General features: G+C 35.0%; 1 protein-coding gene across 4 annotated transcripts in view; it reads left to right on the plus strand.

Annotated features, from left to right (window-relative positions):
* Window positions 1–24,901, plus strand: part of Atp11c (ATPase phospholipid transporting 11C (ATP11C blood group)) — a 171,960-nt gene that overhangs the window by 139,321 nt on the left and 7,738 nt on the right. For all 4 annotated transcript variants that reach the window (XM_074063290.1, XM_074063288.1, XM_074063287.1 and 1 more), the window contains 7 exons: window positions 94–239; window positions 5,409–5,468; window positions 8,611–8,738; window positions 13,897–14,032; window positions 16,323–16,388; window positions 18,316–18,419; window positions 20,456–20,609. In XM_074063290.1, coding sequence (XP_073919391.1) covers window positions 94–239; window positions 5,409–5,468; window positions 8,611–8,738; window positions 13,897–14,032; window positions 16,323–16,388; window positions 18,316–18,419; window positions 20,456–20,609 — 794 coding nt within the window. The remainder of the gene's footprint in view (window positions 1–93; window positions 240–5,408; window positions 5,469–8,610; window positions 8,739–13,896; window positions 14,033–16,322; window positions 16,389–18,315; window positions 18,420–20,455; window positions 20,610–24,901) is intronic.

Genomic DNA, 24,901 nt, shown 5'->3' on the forward strand with positions numbered 1-24,901 from the left:
ATCTTTAACATTAAGCAACTTAAAAATGTAAAATCAAATTAAGGAGTTGCTTAATTTATAAAATCCTCATCACATGTTGATCCATGTCTTTAGGTATTAAAGGTAAAGAAGGTCGCCAAGCAGCCAGGAATAGCGATTATTCTGTTCCAAAGTTTAAACATTTAAAGAAACTGCTGTTGGCTCATGGACATCTATACTATGTGAGAATAGCCCATCTTGTACAATATTTCTTCTATAAGGTATGTGATAAAACATTTGTATTTTAACTTCTGACTGTTTAATCCAGCATTGGCTAAACTTGGTCATGGCTTTATTCTCCCCTCTTTCATGTTTCTTTTGCTGTCTTGATGCTAAAATTTGCTCTCAGCAAAGCAGTGGTGTCTGTTTAATGAATCAGAAACCAGACATTTCTTTAGGTGTAAGAAATTTGAGATTAATATTTGTTAAGTTTACTAAAGTATAAATTAAATAATTTATCCATTAAGAGTGTACAGTTCCATGAGTTTTGACAAATGTGTTTATCAATATAACCATCTCTATAAAAAGTAAAATAATTGATCTGATTTATATTGCTATATTATACATAGTAACATATGTCATAGATTATATAAATAGATCTTATACATATAATATACATATTAGTTTTACTTGTTCTAGGACTTCATATAAATGGACATATAAATGGCACTGTGTGTGTGGCCTACTTCACTTAGAATAATTTGTTTTCGAGCTTCATGTTATTTCATGTATCAAGAGTTGCTACCCTTTTATGCTGAGTAGTGTTTCAAACTACTATTTTTTTGTGGTGTTGGGGGCTAGGTTTTAGGCCATAGCACATGCTAGGTATATGCTCTACCACTGACCCACACTATTCTTTTAATAGCAAAATCCTTTGTTCACATGAAATTACACAGATAAAGACAGAAGCAGAATTGCATTACCTAAAGGATGATATGGACTAGGGCTGTTTATTTGCTCAACCCCCTGTCCTGCCTTCGAGATTCCTCAGAACTTGAATTCATGAAGTTAGTTTAATCTACTTACTTCGTGCATAATGGACTTGGCATACATGAAGGTTAAACAAGTAAAGTATGCCAATTATTGTAAACTGGATCTCCTGTGTTCTGCACAATAGGGTTTGTAAAATTCTTTTTTGACTTTTTATTTTGAAATAATAAAATTGTAAAATTAACAAAATAATTCTTATGTACTCTTTGCCTAGCTTTATCAAATGTTATTGCCTTATACATAACTATACATAATGTACAATATAGTTGTCAAAATCAGCAGTTGATACTAGTTAGTACATTATTATTAATTAGTCTACATGCTGTATTCAAATTACATTTTTTCTTTTGGCAGTACTGGGGTTTGAACTCTGGCTTGCACTTGCTAGGCAGTTTTGCTCTGCAATTTGACCCATACCCACAGCTTGCCATTGATTTCCTTTTTGTAGTCGACCTCTTTTTAGGATTACCCTTGCATTTGAATTGTCATGCCTTCTTAATCTTTAATCTGCAATAGCTCCTGTCTTTTTTGTCTCCATGGTCTTAACATTTTTGAAGAGTACTAGCCATTTTAATTTGTAGAATGTCCTTCTACTTGGGCTTGTCTAATGTTTGCTTATTAGATTCATATTATGCATTTTTGGAATAAACACCACAGAAGTGATACTACGAACCTTTTAATGTATTAGGAGGCATGTGTTATCAATATGTTCATGATGTTAACTTTGGTTTTTTTTTATTCATTTATTCATATGTGCATACATTGGGCCATTTCTTCCCCCTAACCCCCACCCCCTCCCTCATGATGTTAACTTTGATAATTTGATTCAAATGGTATTCTGAGAGAGGGATCTCAAGATCCCTCAACTTTTCTCTGTAGAATTTCATTTGCAAAGAATGTTCTATTACTAAAACAATATTCATACGACAACTCCATTGTTATCACTATTTTGTTACTCAAAGTGTTCCATATTTGGCCATTGGGAATCTTTCAACCCCACATCTCCATCATTCTTTGAAGGCTTCTTTATTTTCTAGTACTACATACTCTCATTTTGTATTTTTTCTATCTCAACCCTGGATTCAGATTTTGCCACAGAACCCTAGTTCTTTTAATTTGCAAATAGTATTTAGAAAGTAAAATCTCATTGTTGCTAGACTAAGTTCATTCCAGGCCTTCTCCATGAACAGAATTAGATATACACACATACATAGATATACACACAGAAAATCTATTTATATCTATGAATGTAGATATAAATACATAGTGTATATAGTGTATGTGTGCAGGTACATATACTTTGGAACACATTTAAAGCTATCAGTATGAATTCAGTGTGTGAACTCAGTTCATTCTAATTAATACTTTATATTTTTATAAATACTTTATATTTTTCATTTTTAGTTTTTTAGTCTTGAGACAGGGTCTCGCTACATAGCCTAGGTTGGCCTCAAATTCAGAATCCTGCCTCAGCCTCCCACTACCAACTGCTTGGTTTCCCTCATTTCTTTTTTGTAAATCCTTACCCCAGTGATAAGAAACCTAGTTCTTGTTGTCCACAATGTATGTACTTATTTGTTCAGTCCTAGAAAATGTTTAAAGTAGTTTCTGAATTACTAATGCATACTTCTGTAGAGAAATTAACTTGAGCACAATATTTGCATGCACTTCTTTTCTTAAATTGGCATGTATCAATTTAGCACAAAGGTATTTCATTGTGATATTTACATATTATGTACTTTGATCATATCCAACTCTCTGTTAGTCTTCTATTCCTTCCCACCTTTTAAATTTTTTTCAATGACTTTCATTATGACATTTTCATAATATATATAATGTACTCTGATCATACTTACCCCACCATCAGTATTTTCCTCCTTCTCCCTCCTGCTGGCTATCCCTTATCCAAACAGTTCCTCTTCTATGTTTGGGTCCTTTTTTAAAGTACACATTAATTGTACAAAGGGTTTTGCTGTGTAGACCACCATTCTGCTATCTGCTTCTATGAAATCAACATTTTTTTAGGTTCTGTATATGAGATCATGCTATACTTACATACACACACACACACACACAGAGTGAGAGAGAGAGGGAGATAGAGAGAGAGAGATTTTGCCTTGGTTCTTCAGTTAGGCGACAGCTGTATTTCCACCATAGGTTTATTTATGGCTAGAGCACTTTCTGCATAATATTTAGGGTCTACTGGGCTTTGCAAGACTGGTTATTTTTTCTTAACCTCCCCCTGGTAGGAGGCCTCTTGACAATTTGTTTTGCAGATATACTTGATAATCTGACCCTGTTTCAGAAATTGGGTTTGCCTATAAGGATTTTGACCAGCAGTTCAGACAACTGCCACCAGATGGAAGGAATGCTCTGTTAAGAAGAACAAAATAAGCATTTACTTGACAAATGTTGAACACTGGTCAGAAATTGGCATATCCCCATTCACTGTATAGAGAATTGGCGATTATTTATGTAGTTGATTCCCTCTGTCTTCATTAGTATTTTTTGTTCATTATCTTGGTTATTGACTTAACACCATTTCTTTTATATTGCTGTCTTTTGTCAGAATAGGATTTCTAATACTTTTAACCTTTGGCTGAGCTAAGAAGTCTTCCTCTTTTTTTGGCTTGTTTTTATTTTTGAGACAGGATCTCACTATGTAGCCCAGCCCAGGCTGGCCTCAAATTCATGATCCTCCAGCCTCAGCCTCCCAAGTACTGGAATTACAGGCACAAATCACCATGCCCTGCTCCTTTCTCTTTTCCTACCACTGCATCTTCAAATTGTTATTTCCTTACTCCTGGAATACTTCACTAACAACAGAACTTCCGGCCTTCTATTTCTCCATTCAGTCTTCCTTATATAATCCAACCAGGTTAAAGTTTAGAAAATCCCACTCTTCAACTTGCCCCTTAGAATATTTACTCTTTTCTGTCTAAACATTAGTCTTTTAAGGTACTCCCCCCAGTCTGACCCTATATTACCAAAAATATGTTTAAAATACTGTCTTGCCTTGGTTTCTGCTATCAACATAATCCTCATCTGTAGACCTACTTCAAATTCTAGCCTCTTTATTCAGTCAACAAATATATTTTGAATGTGTTACCACCTGCAAAACAATGTTTTAGGCACTGAGGATTCCCCGTGGAGTAGGACAGGCAATATTTCTGTTCTTTTGGAACTTACATTCTAGTGGGGGAAGCAGCCCCCACCCTTTTCTCATAAAGTACCCTGTAATCCACACTGAGCTCTGCCTTCAGTCTCAGAACACTTAATTTTTTTTTTCATTGTATATGACTAGAAATGCTGTAAACAATATTCTTCATTGTATTAGAACTGATACATTCAAGTAAATGTTGCTCTGCTGGTTGATGACCTTGGGGATCCTGACATTTATTCTCATGCTGCAGGGACAACTCAAAATATGTAGACTACATTTATTTAGGAACATCATCCAGAGCTTGTAGTACGTTTATTTAAATGTCTTCTGCATGCATATGCTCATCCTTTGAGGATGCATTTTAGTTTTCAAAACAGCCTCAAGTCTCCAGAACTAAGTCTGGTGAATTAACTAAGTGAGAATATGTGACAAAATAAAGGACACTGGTTTTTTAACACAGCTCAAAAATGGGCAGTTGAAAATGCTGCCTGGACAAGAAGTTCAGAAATACCATATATAAGTGACAGCAGCACATAAATAAGTTTACAGCCTATTTTGAAGGATAGCAATTGTTTGAAAATTGTAGTTATAGTAATTTTGCCTGAAGGCATTAATTTCAGTATTTTATAATCACACTCACTGGCTTTTAACTGCCTTACCAATTCACAACATGCATTTTTATGCTTGTTTTTAGTATTCGTCCAATTAAGTGATTAGTCTTTTAGGAGAATAAAGTTTGTTCTATTTGTTATCAGCAATAATGCCATCTTTACATGTAGTATAGGTGCTCAACAATAATATGTTGTTTGGTGAGGCAATAATAGAGATAGTAAAGCATTAACTGATAACTGTTCAATATCAAGATAATCTATAATGATTTTGTATTTATTGTATTAATTGTCTGAAATATACACCTATCACAATTAGATTTAGCAAATATAATTGGTATTTAAGGTATAATATCTTAGGTGATCATTTTGGATAAGCTCATTTCTTCCTTGGAAGAAGAATATCAAGAAGTTTTCATAAAATAATTGAGTAGGTAAGGCCAAAGGTAGTCTTAATATGAATTAATTATTTGATTTTTTAGTTTCCTTCTGTCTCTGGAATAGAGATTTATTGCATTCTGACATTAGAAGGATTTGGGAGTGACTGTAGACTGTTGGAATAGTTTCCTATTTTAGTTTAGAAAGTTGTTCAAGTGAAAATATTAACACTTTTCTTAACTTTTTTCTAGAACCTTTGTTTCATTTTGCCACAGTTTTTGTACCAGTTCTTCTGTGGATTCTCACAACAGGTTTGTGCCCTGACTTATGTATTACAATGCAGTTTACATTTGTTGTTAATATATTACATTTTAGTTACTACATTATAGGGATTAGAGAAGCATGTCCAAAGTAAAAGTATTTTTTTTTGTTGTTGTTTCAACAGTTGATCTTCTTGGCTTGGCTTTTGACAGTAGCAAACATTTTTATCTTTGCTAATTTTCTTGTTCTTTTCTTTTTGAAAGGTTTTTGGCATATCCTGATAAAGTTGAGATTAAAAACAATACTAAAAAATTTTTTTCTTTTATCAATGTATAAAACATGTTCTGATAGTCCTAAAGTTTTATCAAATAAAGCTCTACTCCTTTTCAGGTTCTCAGGTTTTTCTAGAAAAACAGATTTTAAAGCTGGTCAGAAAGCTGCAGTTCCTAGATAAAAGTCTGAGATTACTAAAACCAACTCTAAATGTTTTGCCCTCTATTGTTTTCTGAAATTTTATTACATTAAGAACGTGCTATATATTAACTGGGATGGTAAGTTTGTTTTAATAACTAAATTAGACTTTACATTGCTCTAGTGGAAGTATAGCCACTAAGACTGAGTGAGTTGGAAGTTTGGTAGTTAATCTATGAGCAGTTCAATGATTTTACCAAGCTGGATTACATTGTCACAAGTATTAGAGACTGAATTTCTAAGTTTCAAAGACAGTCATTATGTCTCTTGATTCCTCATGGTAGGAAGTGATGTTTTTTTGACCGCATAGCAGTAATCAAAACAAAGTCTCTTACCTTCATAAACCTTTAGTATAGTGATGGGGAGAGATAGACAATAATCAAATTCATGAGATGGAATACTAATTTATGCTCTGAATGGAAAAGTAAATCATTATAAAGGAATAAAGTCTGAGGGAGAGGTATATACTATTTTAGAGAAGATGATCTAGAAAGATCTCTCTGATGAGGCAACATTTTGGCAGAGACCTGATGAGCTAAAGGAACTATGCAGATATCTTAGAAGAAAACTGTTTCAGGTAAAAGGAAGGTCTCTCTGAGGAGATGACATAAAGTGAAAAATCACCTTCTTTTTTGGGAGGTGGGAGGGTTGGGTAATGCTGGGGATCAAGCCTAGGGCATTATGTGTGCTAAGCAAGTGCTCTACCACTGAGCTACATTCCCAGCCCACAAAAATCTTCTTTGACTTTGGCCTTGTGTTAATGCTGAAAGTAGCAGCCTTTGTTGTGTGTTTCTTTGCAGTATGTGTCAGTTTTTCTTTCAGTCCAGAACCACAATAGGTGTTCTTTGATAGTTGGGAGAGTAGACTATGAAAATTGTAGAAACAGAATCAGGATTTTAAGATTGTTTAAACAAAAAGCCTCTCTTTTCTTTAATAAAGTTAAGATTGTACTTGTCTTTTTTCCCCCGAGGAAAGGAGACATTTGTAACAGGTTTAAGAACAAACAGTATTATCAACTAAATCTGATGTTTGTTTTAGGGACATTGTGTCTCCTCTAATTATGCATCTAAGAATTACAATTGTCTCTCATGTAACTTTAGAGTCCCATAATGAAATAAAAGTAGATTGATGCTTCTTTTGTTTGAATGAAATTCAGGACTAAATTACACACCAGTCAATCTGAGTTGTTGTTTTAATTTGCTCATTAGTGAAAATAAGTAGCTTCCCAAGTAAATGTTGTGTTGACTGCTACAAACGAGTACTCTCACTTGAGAATCAAAAAGAATGCAGCACCTTTTTATACATTTTAATTCAATGGAATATCTTTACTGAGCTCAAATAATTGTTTATAGAAAGTATGTGGGAAGCACCTCCACGTTTTATGTAGAGCCATCCTTTTAATTTCATTGACAATGCTGCACACATTATCTCTTGTTTTTTCTCTATTGCAGGCCAGAGTTACGGTTCCCTCCTCAGAGCCCCCGCAGCTCCTTGTGTGTTACCCCACTTCCCTGCCTTGAATTTCAGCTCTTTTGTGGGCAGGGCTGAATTATCTCTGTTCCCAGTACTTGGTACTTAGTAGGTACTCAGGAAATGTTCTGAAGTCAGCTAGTAAATGAAGTAATGCTCTATTTGAGTTGTTCCCAGCCTTTTTGACTCAATCGCCATTATGATAGTAATTATGCCTTTAGTACATTGATTAGAAATAGGTAATTATGTTAATTGGAGTTACATTTAAATGCATTTTACTGTTAATCAAAGAATATTTTATGTGAAAAATGCAATGAGTATGGGGTTTTTTATTCAGAGCACAGAAAATGGCTGTATGAAAATTTCTAGCATAGTGTAGATATACTGAACTCAGTATTTTCATCATAATGAGATTTATAAACTTCCTTAAATTTTTTTCAATAAAGGCAGATTTATAATATCAGATCAGTCATTTACAAATGTGTTATAGCTTCTAATCTGCACTCACTCGCTTATCCAATATTTCTGAAATGCTTTCTTTATGCCAAGTTCTGTTTTGGGATGTCAGATTGTCAAAGCCTTCCACCCAAAGAGGAACATGCTTGTAGTTGATCAAATTAGTTTATTACTCTGCAGGGAGAAGAATGCACACCAGAGGAACTCTCAGGAAGAGGGTTTAGAAATGGGTTATTATAGGATTTTGACTTATAAAATATTAACCAAAAATATGTGAAATATTAACAAAAGACTACAACACAGGCTGGCTACTCCCTATATTTGCTTTCCGTACGGACTCCTGACTTACATTTATTTGGTCTATGCTTAAATACCTACTGAATATCTAGATTTGGGGCTGGAGGTATGGCTCAAGTGGCAGAGCACCTGCGAAGCCCTGAATTCAAACCAAGATACATACATATACATACACCCTGCTGAATAGCTAGATATTTAGCAACTGAAAAATCTGAAAATTTAATAGTTAATGTCTATTAGAAATAGAGCTTATGGTATCTAAACATTCTGATTAAGATCCTATTAAAGGGGAGGATATATTAATAGGACATATCACAAAATGTTAGTTTCTTTTTTATATTTATCAGGCAGAATACCTTATTTACAAAGTTTCTTTTGCTGTCACAAAAAGCATAAAAGGAAACTGTCTTGTTTTCGGTACTGATTTTTGCAGATACATAAATATCTTGTAGATGATTGCGGCAGTACATTTCTTTCCTCTTTTGTTTGTCATTTCAGCCATTGTATGATGCTGCTTATCTTACAATGTACAATATCTGTTTCACATCCCTGCCCATCCTGGCCTACAGTCTATTGGAGCAACACATCAACATTGACACTCTGACCTCAGACCCCCGGTTGTATATGTAAGTTAAACCTCACATCCCCTCAGACTTTAAGTTGTAGGTTTCATTTCATCTGTAAGTGGAAGGACACAGAATTGCTTACCTGGTTTGATTATATGGTTCTGCTCTGAATTTTTAGCTCCTGACAACAGATTATTCACAGGAAAATGACATTTTTCCTAGGTATGGTTCCTGTATTGGAATACATGTGAGGTAATAAATTCAGAATCATTAATTCCTGCAGCATGAACCTACATTGTTACAGTTTTCTGGCATCTTACAGAAACACAATATTTTAACTGCCCAAAAAGGGAAGGCACATACAAAAATTTTTGGTGGTTTAGAATATTAACTCCTACATATAATGGATTGACCTGATGCGGTTTTGTTATCCTTTCTTTTGAAAACTGCATCTGAAGCATTAGCTATCCTCGCCTGTTAGCTCCATTCTAAAACTGTTTTGTTGAAGAAAATAACTCACCAAGCATTATATTCATTTTGTGTCAGTTGGAAATGGATCCTTTTCTCTATGGATGGAGGACTTGGCACTAGCCCCAGTTTCTTAACGTATGATTTGATGGGATATTTAGAAATTAAGCCTACAGCTAAGGATAAAGATGTTAATTTACAGCAGATAATAAATATTGCTAAACAGTGGGTGCTAAGTACATTAGAAGTCTGGGTGGCTTATTTGAAATGAAAATGCACAAATTTAAGGGAGTTAATAAAAATTTATATTTAGTACTTGTTAGAATTATACAAGTTTTTAATATTTATTATTTCAAAGGTATTTACTAAGGAAAAATTTTAAACATGCACAAAAGTATAGAGGACATTTTTATTTTTCTAAATGATATACAAAAAACATAAAAATTGAACATAATAATCAGGTACCGTGTGATTATTACATGTATACATTGTATGTTTAAATCAGATTAAACATTATCACTTCAACTATTTATCTTTTCATGATGAAAACATTCAATATCCTTTCTTCTAGCTTATTGACATGTAGTACATAATTATCTATATTCACCCTACTATGCAATAGCACATCAGTGCTTCTTACTCCTAGCTAACTGTAACTTAGTACACAGTAACCATCCTCTTCCTATCCCTCCCTTACTTCTATTCTCCCTAGCTTCTGGTAACCACTATCCAGTTGTTGGCTTGAGGGAAATCATACAGTACTTGTCTTTCTATGCCTAGCTTATTTCACTTAACATATGATCTGCAGTTAATCCATTTTGCTTCAAATGATAGGATTTCATTGGTTTTTTAGGGCACAGTCGTATTCTATGATATATACATTCTCTTTGTCTACCCAGCTATTGATGGACACTTAGGTTGAGTCCATATCTTGGCTACTGTGAATAGTGCTGCAGTAAACATGGGAGGGCAGATGTCTCTTCAACATACTGATTTCATTTCTTTTACGTATATACAGAGCAGTGGGATTACTGGATCATATGGTAGTTATGTTTTTAATTTTTTGAGGAACCGCCATACTGTTTTCTATAATGGCTATACTAATTTACGTTTTTATCAACAGTGTGCAAGAGTTCCCTTTTCTCAACATCCTCACCAGTACCTATTATCTTTTCTTTTTGATAATAGTCATTCTTACTGGCATGAGGTGACATTTCATTGTGGTTTTAGTGTGTATCTCTTAAAGAAGACTTTCACAATAATAGTACCTTGTCAGTTACATCCTTAATACCATCAACATTAGAGAACATAGTTCATGTTCAAATTTTTCCAGTTGATAAATTTTTTATACCATGCTTGTCTGAATCAGGATCCAAATGTAGTCCATACATTACAATTGGTTAATATGCTTCTTGAATCTATAGGTTAACTTTGCAATATATTTGTTAACAAAACCAGATCATTTGTGTTGTAGTTTCCCCCAGTCTAGAGTTTGCTAATTGCTTCCTCATAGCATTGTTTAATGTATCCTACTGATTTCTGTATTTGTTGTGAGTCAATAATTAGATCTAGATGAGAATCATAGTAATCTCGATGGAAATCTTACAGAGCTCAAATTCTCTTTGAAAATGAGGAACCAGAAATGACTTACCTAAAAGACACAAAACATAACCAGAGGCAAAATGAAGATCAAAAAATTTAGTTCTCTTAACAACCCAGCCCTGTGTTCTTTCTAACTGGCCAGTGGTGTTCATGCATTTGTCTTCAGACAATCTGAAATGAAACTCAATGGTGTACCTGCTGTGGTTGAAGTGGGGCAGGAGGGGCAATAAGCAGAATCCCTCCCATTCAGTGTCACCAAGAACTTAGGCTAATGTCCTGAGCTCAAATTCTCATTTACCGTATGACCTTATATAGGTTGCTTGACTGGGATGTCCCTTAGTTTCATCTTTAGTAAAATGGGCAATAATAGCACCTAATGACAATGATTTTGTGAGATTTAAATGAGTCACTACATATAAAAACCAGTGCCTAACACATAGTAAATTTTCAATAGATTATAGTTATTAATCTTATTACTCTAATGTCTTCCTGCACATACCTCTTGAGCTATGCTGAGCATTTTTATAAATTTAGGATGTTAAAAAGCTGAAAAAGATATTGTGTACAAAATATTGTAAGGATTTCCATGAAGTTTTAGTTTCTGCACTGCTGATGTAAGTCATGAGTTACTAAAGAATTTTGCAGAGGGTGTGCTTGCCACATCTGATATGAAAATAAAGGCCTTAGCATACCTGTTGCCCCAGCCAAAGTACAGGTTTCCTTTTTAACCTTGTACTTGTTAAGTATAAGTGCTTGGTTTAATCAGCTCCTACTCTCAGCTTGTCACTTGATTTTAGATTACTCAGTCTGCCTATTCCTTTGTAGACATGAAGCCCTGTTCTATCTGCATGTGACTCTTTCTGAAGTATATCACTTAATTTTAGCAGTGGCATTATATAGCTTCTTACAGATTTCACCATTGGGGTTTAATGACTCAAGCATTTCTAAAAACTTTGATGTGAAGCAAGGCAATTGGATATTTTCATATTTTATGAGAAATTTAAATACTGAGCTAGTTGTTGAGTGTAGGGAATGATGTCATTTGTTTCTTCTACAGCTTTCAGCAGTAAAAGAAAAGGTTCTGATACACCTGTTGCCTGTCAGTATATGCTGCTGGTCATCCTCTCTCCATATCTTCATTCTCATTTATGCTTTCTTCATCTCGGTTGCCCCACTCAGAGTTTTCAATAGCTTCTTCATTTATCTGAGTACAGCTAGAAAGTCTGACTTGTAACCCAACATACCATGCTACTCCTGCCATTCTTCCCACAGATGTTTACAAAGACAAAAACCACTTCCTGCTTTTGCCCTCTTGCCTCAGCCCAAGTCATTGAAAAGTCTCATTGGCTAGCAGTTGCTGATCACTCCCTCCAAGGATCTTTAGGGAGGTGCCCTGCCTGTAATTCCTAGTTGCTTTAGAAACATGATTTACCAGCTATAGGGAGAGTTTGTTTCTGGGAAGCCACCACCTCTTTTCTCCTGCCAGTTTTCTAGGACATACAGCACCCCTGATTTTAGATTCCTGTACACACCTGGAAATTCCAGTACATAATAGTTGCATAATTGCCATGTTTTCAGAAAACTCCGTAGTACTTAATACCAGCTGGACAAGAATTGGTTGCATTTACATTACGAAGATGTTAATATAGTCCAGTGACATTTTCAATAGTGTTATCAATAGGTATGTTATTTAAATGATTAGATACCGTTTTAGAAATGTTAAGAGAAATTTGAAATAGAAGCCAAAAAAAATAAATACACAAACCCATCTTCTTTCTGCAACTCTGCTTCATTACCGTTGAAGTCTTATTTCACATTCTGGCTCGTGCAGAGAAGATTGTGCTATTTTTAACAAATTTAAGTTTTAGTCTGTCTACCAGCCATTAATCAAAGCATCATTGTACAACTTCAAACATGTTATCTTACTTGATGGAAGACTGTAAAGGGCTCCCTAAGACCTGAGAAAGTTGAAATTTCCAGGAAGAAAATTTGATTAAGAGAAATAATTTAACAGTTGTAGTTGGAAAGTTTGGTAGCATCCTTGAGAGCATGTGCTCATGTGCTTTGAAGTCAATATGCAGGACTGCATATTACCTCTGTCTCTTACTAACAGGATGAACTTTGGCTGCTGCCACTAGTGGTTCCTAGATTTTACTGCACATTAGAATCACCTGGGAAACTAAGCAATGTCCTGATGCTCAGATTATACCTCATGCCAATGTAATCAGAGTGAGAATGAGAGCCAGGCAGCAGTATTTATTTATTTTTAATGGATATACAGTATTTGTACTTTATGGGGTACAGTATTATAGTTCAACGCATGTATGCAACATGCAATAACCAAATCAAGGTAATTAACATATCCACCTCTTCAAATATTATTATTTCTCTGTGATGGGAACCTTCATACTCTTCCACGTATTGGAAGAACTTAAAATACTGAACTAATTGTTGTAGACTGTATTTATCCTACAATACCATAGGACATTAGAAATATTACTCTGCCTCTAGCTATTTCGTACCCATTATCCACCTTCTCATTATCCTCCTCTGCCCTACTCTTCCTAACTTCTAGTGACTTCTGTTCTACTCTGTTTCTTTGTTATGAACTTTACTAGTTTCCACAAATGGATGAAAACATTTAGTGTCTTTCCAAGCATCAGTATCTTTTAAAGAGCCCCAGGTGATTCTAATGTGCAAAGTTTGAAAACCATTATGTTACATTTATGTTACATTTTCTGAGGCTCTTTTTATTTGTAAATGGGAAGAATAATATATCTACTTCATATAGTTTTATGTGAACCAAAATAGTTTTTATATTTTCATTATAATACATATATAAAATTCTTCACTCATTTCCTGGCATATAATAAGTAATCATTAAGTGGGGTCTAATTATTATTGATGATGTTATTGTCAGTGACCAGCATTTTAGAAGTGTTTTGACAGTTAATTCCAACATCTTAGTCAGGAAGTGATTACATGAAGATCAACCTTCAGCTCAGCCTGGTCCTTTACCAAAAATGTTTTAATCCATCAGGAGTAGCTCCCTTCATACCCCATGCCTATCTTTGGTATTTCACTGTTCCTTTAAAGTTGCAGCCTACAGAGATTCGTTATTAACTTGTTTTTCCCCATTTCTCAATAGGAAAATTTCTGGCAATGCTATGCTACAGTTGGGCCCGTTCTTATATTGGACATTTCTGGCTGCCTTTGAAGGGACAGTGTTCTTCTTTGGGACTTACTTTCTTTTTCAGACTGCATCCCTAGAAGAAAATGGAAAGGTAAAAAGAGCATGTCATTATATCTTTTGTTATTATAAGCGTAGCATATCTTTTTTCCATAGGCATTGGAACTGTCTTACAAGTATTCTTGCTATAATCATTTTGCAAACTTTTCTTTTGCAGTACTAGGGATTAAAACCAGGGCCTTTTGCATGCTAGGCAAACACTTAACCACCGAGCTATATCCCCAGCCCCTGCAAACTGTTTTATAAGATGCAATAAGTACTTCTCACTTCTTTAAAGTAAGTGTTGAAGAAATCACTTTTTGCATTCATGGCTAACTAAAGAGCTTATGTGCAAGCCCTGTGAAGGCTTAAGTTGACTGTAATTTTTATAAGGTAGAGTTTTTGAGACTTTAGACTTTGGATCTCTAAGAAAGACTTTTCCTGTTTTAAAATAAATCTGGCCCCACTCATTTCTTATTCATGTTTCAAGTTTAAGGTACTAGCTGCTGTATCTTTGGAGTATTGTACCAAGAGGTCGAAGAGGGGGAATTCTTTTCTCTCCTTCCTTCCCTTCCAGATGGAAGTGCAGTGTTCTCCAGAAAGGCTAGACTAGTCATGTCAGTGCCTTCTGAACCAGTGACTGTATCTAGTCAGCAGCTGCTTTTGAGATGATTGCCTTACTTGAACTCTAGGAGAGTTACTGAATGGAGGACAGGGGAGACCATCTTCCTACAGTCACACCGGGAAACTGTACATACTTCCTTACATGCTGCTTTCACTGTGTTCTCCTTTGCCATTTCTTGTATTTCTCCTTTATAATCACTCTTATTAATCATAGTGTGAAGCAAAAACCTAAGGTTCAAAAATAGTTTACTGAATATAATAATTTTGCCTAGAACCTACATAATTGATACTTCTTATAGAAATGATAGGCTCAGTGAACTTGAATGATACTTTGAAATTAGGTACGATAGTCAAAACCTCTCTAATTTGGACTATCAGAAATCACACAAAATCAGTTTAATGTGAATTTATGAAAATTATTAATAAAAAAGTAATTGTTGAGGAAATGAAGATTGACTTTAGAATAGATATATGTAGCACTTACAAAAGAGAGTGTCCTGACAAAAAAATCTTTGGTATCCTTGAGGAAGTCACATTAGCTTTCCAGGTCAATGTCACCAATTGGTAAGAAGAGATTCAATTTTGGAATTTATCAGGTCCTTTCAGTTTTATGATTGATTCTATGACTCACTTTTATTTTCTTGACACCTAAATTGGATATTGGTGGCTACTGCTTAAAAAGAATTTGTGGGTGGCTCCCAGCACTTAGGAGGCTGAAGGAGAAGGATGATTGCAAGGTAGAGGCCAGCTTGGACTGCATAGCGAGACCCTGTCTCAGAAAAATAAGAACAGAGAAGGGGAAGTCAGGGAGAGAGAAAATTTGTTCCAATGTAGACGTATACTCTCTTGTAGTCCTGTTGACATGATTCACTGGCTCAGCAAACTTTCCAGGTGGTACATGGGAAGCATCAGCTCAGCTTCTCTCTGATTCATTATCCATTTTGTGTTCATGAAGTCCAAATTAATATGGTTTTAATGTATATATCACCATCCTTTTTTAAGTATTTGCTAAAATTACAATAAGTGTGAGATCTACTATCAGCAGCTTAACATGACATCCATATTGGTTGAATCCTTTTTTGCTTCTATTAAACTTAATTTTTTGTTTTTATTTTTTAAAAACCTTTTACATCTCATTTTCTGTTTCAATGTTACACATTCAGATCTTGACAGCGTTTGGTAAGCATATGTGCCATTCATTGCCATCATTTGGATTTATACATGGTATTTGCTTTTCCTTGATGTGCACATGCTGACAGCTCTAGTATTTACAGCCAAAAAATTAGACTAATTTATAAAATGTGAGTTCATTTGTCTGCAAATCATTGCTTCTTTGAGCCCTTTAGTTACAAGAAAAAACCATATCAAACTCTTTAGTGACATGAGTCATCCAAATGACTAGTTGTGATGAATATTGCTATTAGCAGAATTGTTTAGTTTTGTTTTATCCCTGCCTTTATCAAATAAGTGAGTTCCCTGTTCAGTGCTGCATGGAGTAATAGAAACATACTCTACCAATAACAGGTGTTGTATATTACCTATGGAAATTTACAGTCACAGGAAAATCCAGCATTGTGACCTGATCTTATTGATGAGCTATTTTCCTAAACAATTCACGCAAAAAATCTTCAGCAGTTATATGCATAATTAAACTTGACTTTTTTTTAAAGCATGCTTTTATATGTATTCATAGTTACATGTAATTGTAAAATGTCTTTCAGGTGTATGGAAATTGGACTTTCGGAACCATTGTTTTTACAGTCTTAGTAGTCACTGTAACACTGAAGGTTAGATTTTTATTTATTCAAATATATTTTATATCGCTTTTCTCTCCTGATCTTTATTTTGTTGCTGTTTTTCATTCAAACCTTTGTCTGAATGCTTACTAAAAAGTGTATGATGCTGGGGATTTGGGCATTTATATAATACTTGCTATCTGTTTTTTTTAGTACATAGGCTATCCTATTTTGTTTTGCTGTTAAAAATTCAAACACCATACTTATGTAGGAAATACGTTTCTTCTTAACTCCTACTTTTAAGGCATTATGATATGTGGTACTTTGAGTGTGTATGTGGGTATATTTCCATGTTAAGTATTTGAATCTTTTTTTAAAAAAAAATTCATCCTTTTAAGAAGCCCTGGCCTAAAAAGAATTTGGATATTTAAGACAGTTAAATAGGTATAAGCAAGGTAGGTATGCAGAAGTGGTTGGTAGGAGTGAAATTTCATAAAATCTATTAATCACTGAAATCTACCCATGTTATAGATGAATTATATAGGTTATACATAGAAGAAGGTTAATTTTGGCAAAACCATTGGCATTGACATGCAACAGTATAATAATACTGTGAAGCCTCACTGCATGCTACCCCTGAGGCTTATGAATTGGGACTCTTATAGTTAGAAGCAGTGGTCAAAGCCAGAATTCAGAAGTATAATTCTCACTGGACCTCTCTAAATTTTTGTTTCTGGTTCATTTTTCATACCAATGCTGACATATATTTTCATTGTTCATATACTACTTCATTAATATTGTTGGGCTTTAAAAGGAAATGTTAGAATTCATCTCTGTTTAGCCACTTAATAACTGTGTATCCTTAGACAAGTAACTTCACTTATCTGTACTTCAATTTCCTTCTTTATAAAGTGGAAAAAGTAGCACCCTCCTGTCTTAGGGTTCTTTGTGAGGAGTCATTGAAAACATATAAAACACTAGAATGATGTCTGTCACTTAGAATGTGTTCATTATAATAAATGCTAATTGTTTTTATTTATTATTATGCTACATAGAATCATGATTTGACATAGAAACCTCTCCCCTCTCCTTTTTTCCTTTCATAAGGCCCTAGGACTTCTAGATGTTCCTTTCATGTGTACCTCATAAGGCATCTACTCCCTCCTCTTTGGATGACTGTTACTGTGACATTTTCCCTAGTCATCCAGAGGGTAGGAATTCAGGAATGGGATGCAATAACAATATTATCAACATTCTGTTTTTGAATGGGAAACTGTAACAGAGCTCAGGACCATCTGTCATAGCAAGTAACAAAACTTAGGCACTATCTCCTCTATAAGAATTAAATACTCTGGCTATTAGCCCATGTGAGCCAGAAGTTTTAAGAAAGCAGAGCAGACCATGCTTTGTTTTTAGTCATATTTGAAAACTCCAGGTGCCACAATCTAAAAACTTTATCAGTCCTTACAGAAACTGAGCATTTTAATCTCATGGGAAACATACAGGTTCTAGAATTGGAAAGTCAGGCCCATGTGTCCATGCTGCATGATGTAAGATGTGAAAAGCTAATGATTCTCATCTGTTATGTTTGAGCTTTCACAAGTCTTTGTATAACTTTTCCTACCCTTTGTAGCTACCCCTACCCTCTCCAACTGCTTTTCAGCATACTTGCATCCACCATTTAGGCCTTCTCCTTTTGTCACCATCTCACTGGCCAATACTACATGACGACTTGGGGCTCCAGCTTCCCAGATTTTGCCCATCACCCAGTACGGAGACATCTGCAGCCCTATACCTACTAGCTGTCTTCATGCCTGTACTGTAGAGTTTAGAGGTCTCTAGTTTCACTCCCCTCTGGATCCATGGCCAAAGCTAGATCCTCCCATAGGTATCATATTTATACAGGTTATCAGATACCATAGTGTATTACCGAGTACAGTTTGTGTCCATCATGAAATCTTTTGTTGTATCTTTTCAGCTTGCTTTGGATACTCGATTCTGGACATGGATAAATCACTTTGTGATTTGGGGTTCTTTAGCCTTTTATATATTTTTCTCATTCTTCTGGGGAGGCATTATCTGGTAAGCTATACATGTGTGAACAATATGTAAACAAAATGTATATGTACATTGTATATGTAAATATGCATTATACTTTTGAAGTATTATGTAGGGTGGTGATCTTTTATATTAAAGGACTAGGAGTTACAGCTTGTAGTGCTGCTAATTTCAGGTAAAATTTCAAATACAAATATATAGAGTGCACATTTACTCATAAGACCTTCTTTTGGTAGTCCCTCTCCAAATTTTTGAATTTGAAGGCATATAAATCTCTCTCTATGAAGTGACTAATTTCTAGCAAGACTTCCCATGTGATATCTAGTAGAAATATTCATTCATTCTGTAAAAATTTCTACCTGATACATTAGCCAGTGCATACATTATTACTCATTTGGACCCTATTCTGTCTTTAAAGTATTCATTTGTCCCTCAGTATCTGTGGACATTCAGCTTTAGGACTCCCATGTGTATACATTGTGTATACATACAGGATTTGGTACTATGCATGGCTTTTGGCATCAACTGGAGATCTTGGAACATATCCCCCATAAGTAAAGCAGGAACAAATCTATTTTTTATTGTGTTGGCTGAAGTACTGTTCTTAAATAGAGCTGATCAAATTGAACTACTACATGAATATAAACTTATAAAGCAATCAAAAAAATGTGACAAGAAACTATGCAAAACTTTAGCTGAATGCTAATTATAGCTAATGTCTCTGAACATGTTTTACCCTGAGGCATTGAGACTTCCCACTTTTGGGTTAGCTAGTGAGAATGGTGATTTCTGAACACTATACCCAATCTAAGAATAATAGTTTTTCTCTTTTTACTGTCTTCTGGCAAAGCCTCACAGATGCCATCAAGGCAAAAAAACAAACAAACAAACACATTTAGAGATACTAATCAGAGAGTATTGTGGGTACAATGCAAAGGAACACCCTGTGGCTAGCCATCACTTTGTCTGCTTGACCTTTGGTATGGCTCAGTTAACCGCCTAGAAAATTGTTCAAGTTGCTTTTCAAAATTAGAGTAGGGTAGAGTTCTGCAGAAGTCTGTGTATGGTAGACTTTTTCTAGAAAGCCTGTTTAAGCTTAGGCCTCAGAAATTGCTCCATCTCACTCTTCTGCTCACTTTTATTTCACAATCTAGTCCTCATATGTGTAGAGCCACAAGATTGATTTTATTGCATTATATAAGGGAGCACAAACAAAATTTTAAAGAGAAACCAGTTTACCTTCACAAGCTATGATCTAATAAACGAGACCAACTAGTTACCTGCTTAGAGTTCCTAACTCTAGGATGGTCTGGTGTACATCCTGACCTCAAGCAGCCACTTTACTCCCTTAAGCTTAGAACAGCAATCTAGTAGCATGGATAGGCTTTCTGTGGTATAGCTCATACAGGGGAAGGGCAAATTAACAATTGAGTGGATGAGCTGGAATGAAATCCAACTTCAGAATGAGGGATCCGCCTGGATTTCTGGATTCCAAGGCTTACTGTCCTATTAACAATATTCTTCTGCCTATCAGTCTACTTGGTATACAGTTACTCAATATATATTTACAGATAAAAATGATATATTTTTTCATTTATGAGAGATTATAAGCCCTGTAATCCTTTTTACATAGGAATGGTTATAAAAATGTCTTAAATTTCTGAATATACAACACAAGTCCATCCTCCTCATATTAATAAGATAGCTGAGGAAATAAAATGCTTGTTAGGATGAAAATTAACTATCATTTCTCTTGAACATCTTTGAAGTTCTGGCATTTTCTAATGTACATAAATGTTCACCAGTTCACAGCTTTATAGTTGATTGCCTGATTGCTTTTGAGTCAGGTGACATTTATTATTTTCTCCTTTGATTCTCATCCCTTTTCTTTGCAAACATTTGGTAAATGAAATTTGTTTACTACTTTTGGGCCATTGTAAAGAAAATTATTTTTACCAATGTGCATAAGGAAGAATTCTTTTAAATGCAAAAGATAGTTTCATTTAAACTTCTGTCTCACTTGACAGGTTTTTCCATTATGTGTTTTCTTTCCACCCCAGGCCTTTTCTTAAACAGCAGAGAATGTATTTCGTATTTGCTCAAATGCTGTCTTCTGTATCCACATGGTTGGCCATAATTCTTCTAATATTTATCAGCCTTTTCCCTGAGATTCTCCTGATAGTATTAAAGAATGTAAGAAGAAGAAGTGCCAGGGTAAGAACTAAATTTATATTATAACTTAATTTTTGGAAGGGGCTTTGGTATCTGCCATGAACTAAAAACATTATTTAGAGAATTGCATTAGTTACAGCGTGTTAAACCCCTCCTTACAGGTTCATCACTTAATTTCTTCTTCTGCATAAAAAGTATAGTAAAAACTTCGTTATCCAATGCAGGTGGTAAGTAGATTCCTTAATAGTGCTCTGTGTGACCTTTAGCAATCCATATGGAGTATCTCATATGCTCCATATGGAATTTTAAAAGGAAAAAATGATTTTATTTTGTATTTACCGCAGAATTTTCACACCAGGAAATTCCACACCAACATTTCAGCCTTAACCTTAGAAATTTTCCTGTGGGCCGTTTGCAGATTTTTTAAGTTCGTAATCCCAATTTGCCTCTTTAAAACCTTTCCCTTCCCTTTAATTATAGTGCTGCTTAATCTCTGTGTTGCTTCTAGCCCTGTCTGTCCAGCAGTATATTTCTACATCCTTACCCTTCTGAACACACTTGTAAAAATTAAAGATTGTTTTATGAGTGTGTTTTTATTTTTATTTATTAAGTTGTAAATTTCCTGTGGGAATGAGAATTTGCCACTCTCATACTATTCTGATAACTCTTCAACATTTCTTTAAAAGCCTTTAAAGTGAAAGGTGTAGATTAGCCTGGAAAATAATACTTCTGGCAGATTTTGACCAACAGGCTAATTAGATGTCATATTCTTGCCGGCACTAGCTCATTTTGCTAAAACAAAAAAAACCCTGTTTCTGTCACATTGTTATCAACTATATCTTGTAGCGCCTCTAAGGCAGTATTTTCAAGGACTAGTCTAAACCTACCTGAAGTTTTTGATCAAATTTACCAACCAGTTTAGCCACAAAAGTGGCTGTTGCAGTAGGAAAACCTTCAGTGATTAGAAGTATGAAAGAAGAACTTCATGTTATAAGTCAGTGTCAGCCCCACTGAGAAGCAACAAAACTGTCAATGGCATATGCTACATTAATTTGTGCTGTGCAAGGCCAGTCAGCATATAAGTAGGTGGTCAGAATTGCCCTGAATTCCCTGCTTCTATATCTCTTATGGGTAAGAAGCAGACACAATAATGTTAGTATAAATAGGACTGTATTAGTTTACTCTTTAATCCTTCCAGTTTACCTCTGACTAGCTCCATCCAGCCTGGTTTTTAGTTTTGGGATGGAAAAGTGGTATTTAATTATCTGGTTTGACCTTAATATCTGTTGATACAACATGTTCCTCCAAGACCGGCTTAAGTAGCATTTTGCATGAAGCCAAATAAAAAATGTTGCAGTAAGAAATAGTTCGATACCTTTTTATAACAGAATTTATAAAGGAGGATCTTTGAGTTGCTCTTTCCTTCTCCTTACTTGGCAGCATACATTGGGGTGCTCATAAATGTTTCTCTTATTTGGGATAATAGCTCACATCCAGCTTCATGCTCTAAAGATGATATAAAAATTGCAGAAATCAAAATCTTCAAACATATCACCTTAACTTTATGAAAAATTAGATAGTGACTGGACTATCTAGTGACATTTATATAGGCCATTAAATGGTGGAATGCTACTAGGAAGTTGCAGATATATAGACTTAAATCATTTTTTTCCATATAAGCAGCAGATTCCAAACTTCAGTTGAAAGTATGGAGTTCTGGGACTGCAACCCTTTTCACTTAGCAACATAAAATATTGCCAGGGGTTCAGCATGAATTTTGTTTGTCATGGGTTCTATCCATGATAGGAGGAGGAATACTAGTTTTTGTGCTGTAGCTTGGCATGCTAATGTGCTAGAACAGCCAAGAAAATTTCCATAACCATTTTCATTCATTCAATCATTCATTCATTTATTCCTACCTTCACTGAACCAATCAACATTTGTTGAGCCGCCTACTGATGAACATCTCTCTTTATATCCAATGTCTGAAAGACTGATTGTTTTTTCAGACTCCATGGGATTTTGAGAGTTGCAAATGAGGCAAAACAGTTTTGGGCATTTAGCAATGCTGCCTTTTTTGTGTGAGAAAATGCAAGAGCAGTGTAGTGTATATAAATGCATAAAGGCCAACTAAAACATGGTAGCCATGACTATTCTAATAGGTCACATATATCCATAATGTCTTATTTGGCCCTATCAAAGAAGCAGAGAACAACTTGTAAGTAAAGAAGACTAAGTGAATTACTTTTCCCAAAATATATTAGCCTTTATGCTTAGTGACCAACAGTCTGACATTGTTCCTACTTTGTCCAGTATTCCTTACTAAGGCATTGGCATCATTTTAAAGAGAGACAAAAGATTCTTTTACACTGGGTCTGCCTGATAGCCTGACAGATTGTAATGGGGTAAAGTGTGTCTGCCTATCTTCAACCAATAAGGATCCTGGACATTTTGTACACAAAGCCAGAAATGCCAATGGCAGGTAGGCTAACATTGTTATCCTCATGTGATTCTGGCAGCTACTTTGCAAAGGGGACTTAACAGTGGGTAGTGAAAATGTCTCTATGGCATTCGAGAAAGAAACTAAGCCATTTATAGCTAATAATTATATAAGTAGCTTCACATTGCATTCTGTTCAATTCAGTATAAATTGACTGAGGACCCATTATCAGTTAGTTACTGTAGTAACTGCTAGTAAGTCAGTTACTACTGGCCCTCACAAGGCACTCTGACTATAGTTAAGTTATAAAGAGCATTCATATGGAACCCTTCTGTTATAACACAGCTGAGCTACTTCAAGGTCCAAGTTACTACCTCCTGAAGCCTCCAATAAAAAGACTTAATATAGCAGCCTGTAGCACTGCCAAGCTGTATCATGATGCTTGCATTATAAAGAATTCTGTCTTTAACGATACTGTCTTTCAGTCATTTAATTCAAGGGTTGTAATTTAACCACACATCCCTCAGCCACATTTTCAGCAATGAGGTTAATTTTTGTGATAAAGCCCCATTTTAAAGAACAGCAAGACAGCACTTCAAGGGAAGTTTAAAGTTTAGGATTTTGACATTTCAAAAAGCTATGTCACCTCTAAGCACAGTCATCTGCCTGTAAATCATTGAAATACACCTAGACGATCTAGCCAAGTAGTAAATGCTACTTCACATTTCCAGTAGGGGAATTTTCCACCTGTTTTCATGTAATGTTTTCTCATATAAACCATCACAATGAAAAGAGAGGCTTGACTGCCTGCTGGACATGGGAAAAATAATCTAGTAGGAATGGACCCAGCAACATAGCCATGCCTGCTATGGGATATCTGCATAAATAGAAATATTCCATTGTGTAGGGAGCTCTTTAAGAGTAGAAGGCAGGGATAGGAAGAATGTCAGCTGTCTGAGTAAAATTCCCAGAAAAAGCACTTTGGAAATTTTAGCGAATATAATTTACCATTTTAATAATAATGGTAATAATGATAACTATTACTGTGATGCTTAATAGTGTCATATACAACCATGGGTTCAGAGGGCAGCAGCCCTGCAAAGTGGATTAGACAAAAATAAAGTTAATCCTAACATCGTGGCTGTTGAGATGGGCCTTTATCCATTAGCCTCTTTGACATACTGCTAATTGAGCTGATGTCAAAGCTCTCTAGATGACTGCCAAGGAATGTGGAAATTTCATACTGTTTTAGCTCATTTTCTCCTGTCCTCTTTGCCCTCCTACCAATTGCTAGCTATATCAGTTTTTTTTTATTGCTTTAGACACTCTTCTTATGCTTTCTGCTTTCTGTACTTTCGTATTTCCTTTATCAAATAGTTCTAACACATAATCTATTAACCCCTAAAATTTATGCTCTATAGAATTTTATCTCTGGTTGAATACAAGTATTTGAGCACACCAAAATGTGCTTACAGTTGCAGTCTTAATTAGATGGGCTTGTATATTAAACACAGGGGTGGGGGACTTGGTATCATATTAATCTTGTTGCAAGATTTTTGCCCACAGAATAGTAGAAGCAATTAAAATATTTTCTCAGAAACTAAAATATTAATTTCTCTAGCTTTGTCAGTTGGTAATTTGCATGCTACCAACATGTTACCAACTTTATTCATTTAAAGTAAAATGCGAACAAGAAAATGTGTAGTTCTGTCAAAACATGAATAAATGGAAGTATTTGCATTTAAAAGTTTATTAGACTCTTCTGGATACCTATATTACTTTCTTTTCCTAAGCTTGTTTACCTTTGTCCCTAAGAAGGTAATATTGGTCATCTTGATTAGCAGAGTGGTTCTACTCATCCCTATTTATAGCTGACCAGCTATCTTCTGTTTTG

This window comes from Castor canadensis, chromosome X, assembly GCF_047511655.1.
Source record: "Castor canadensis chromosome X, mCasCan1.hap1v2, whole genome shotgun sequence".
Classification (NCBI taxonomy): Eukaryota; Metazoa; Chordata; class Mammalia; order Rodentia; family Castoridae; genus Castor; species Castor canadensis.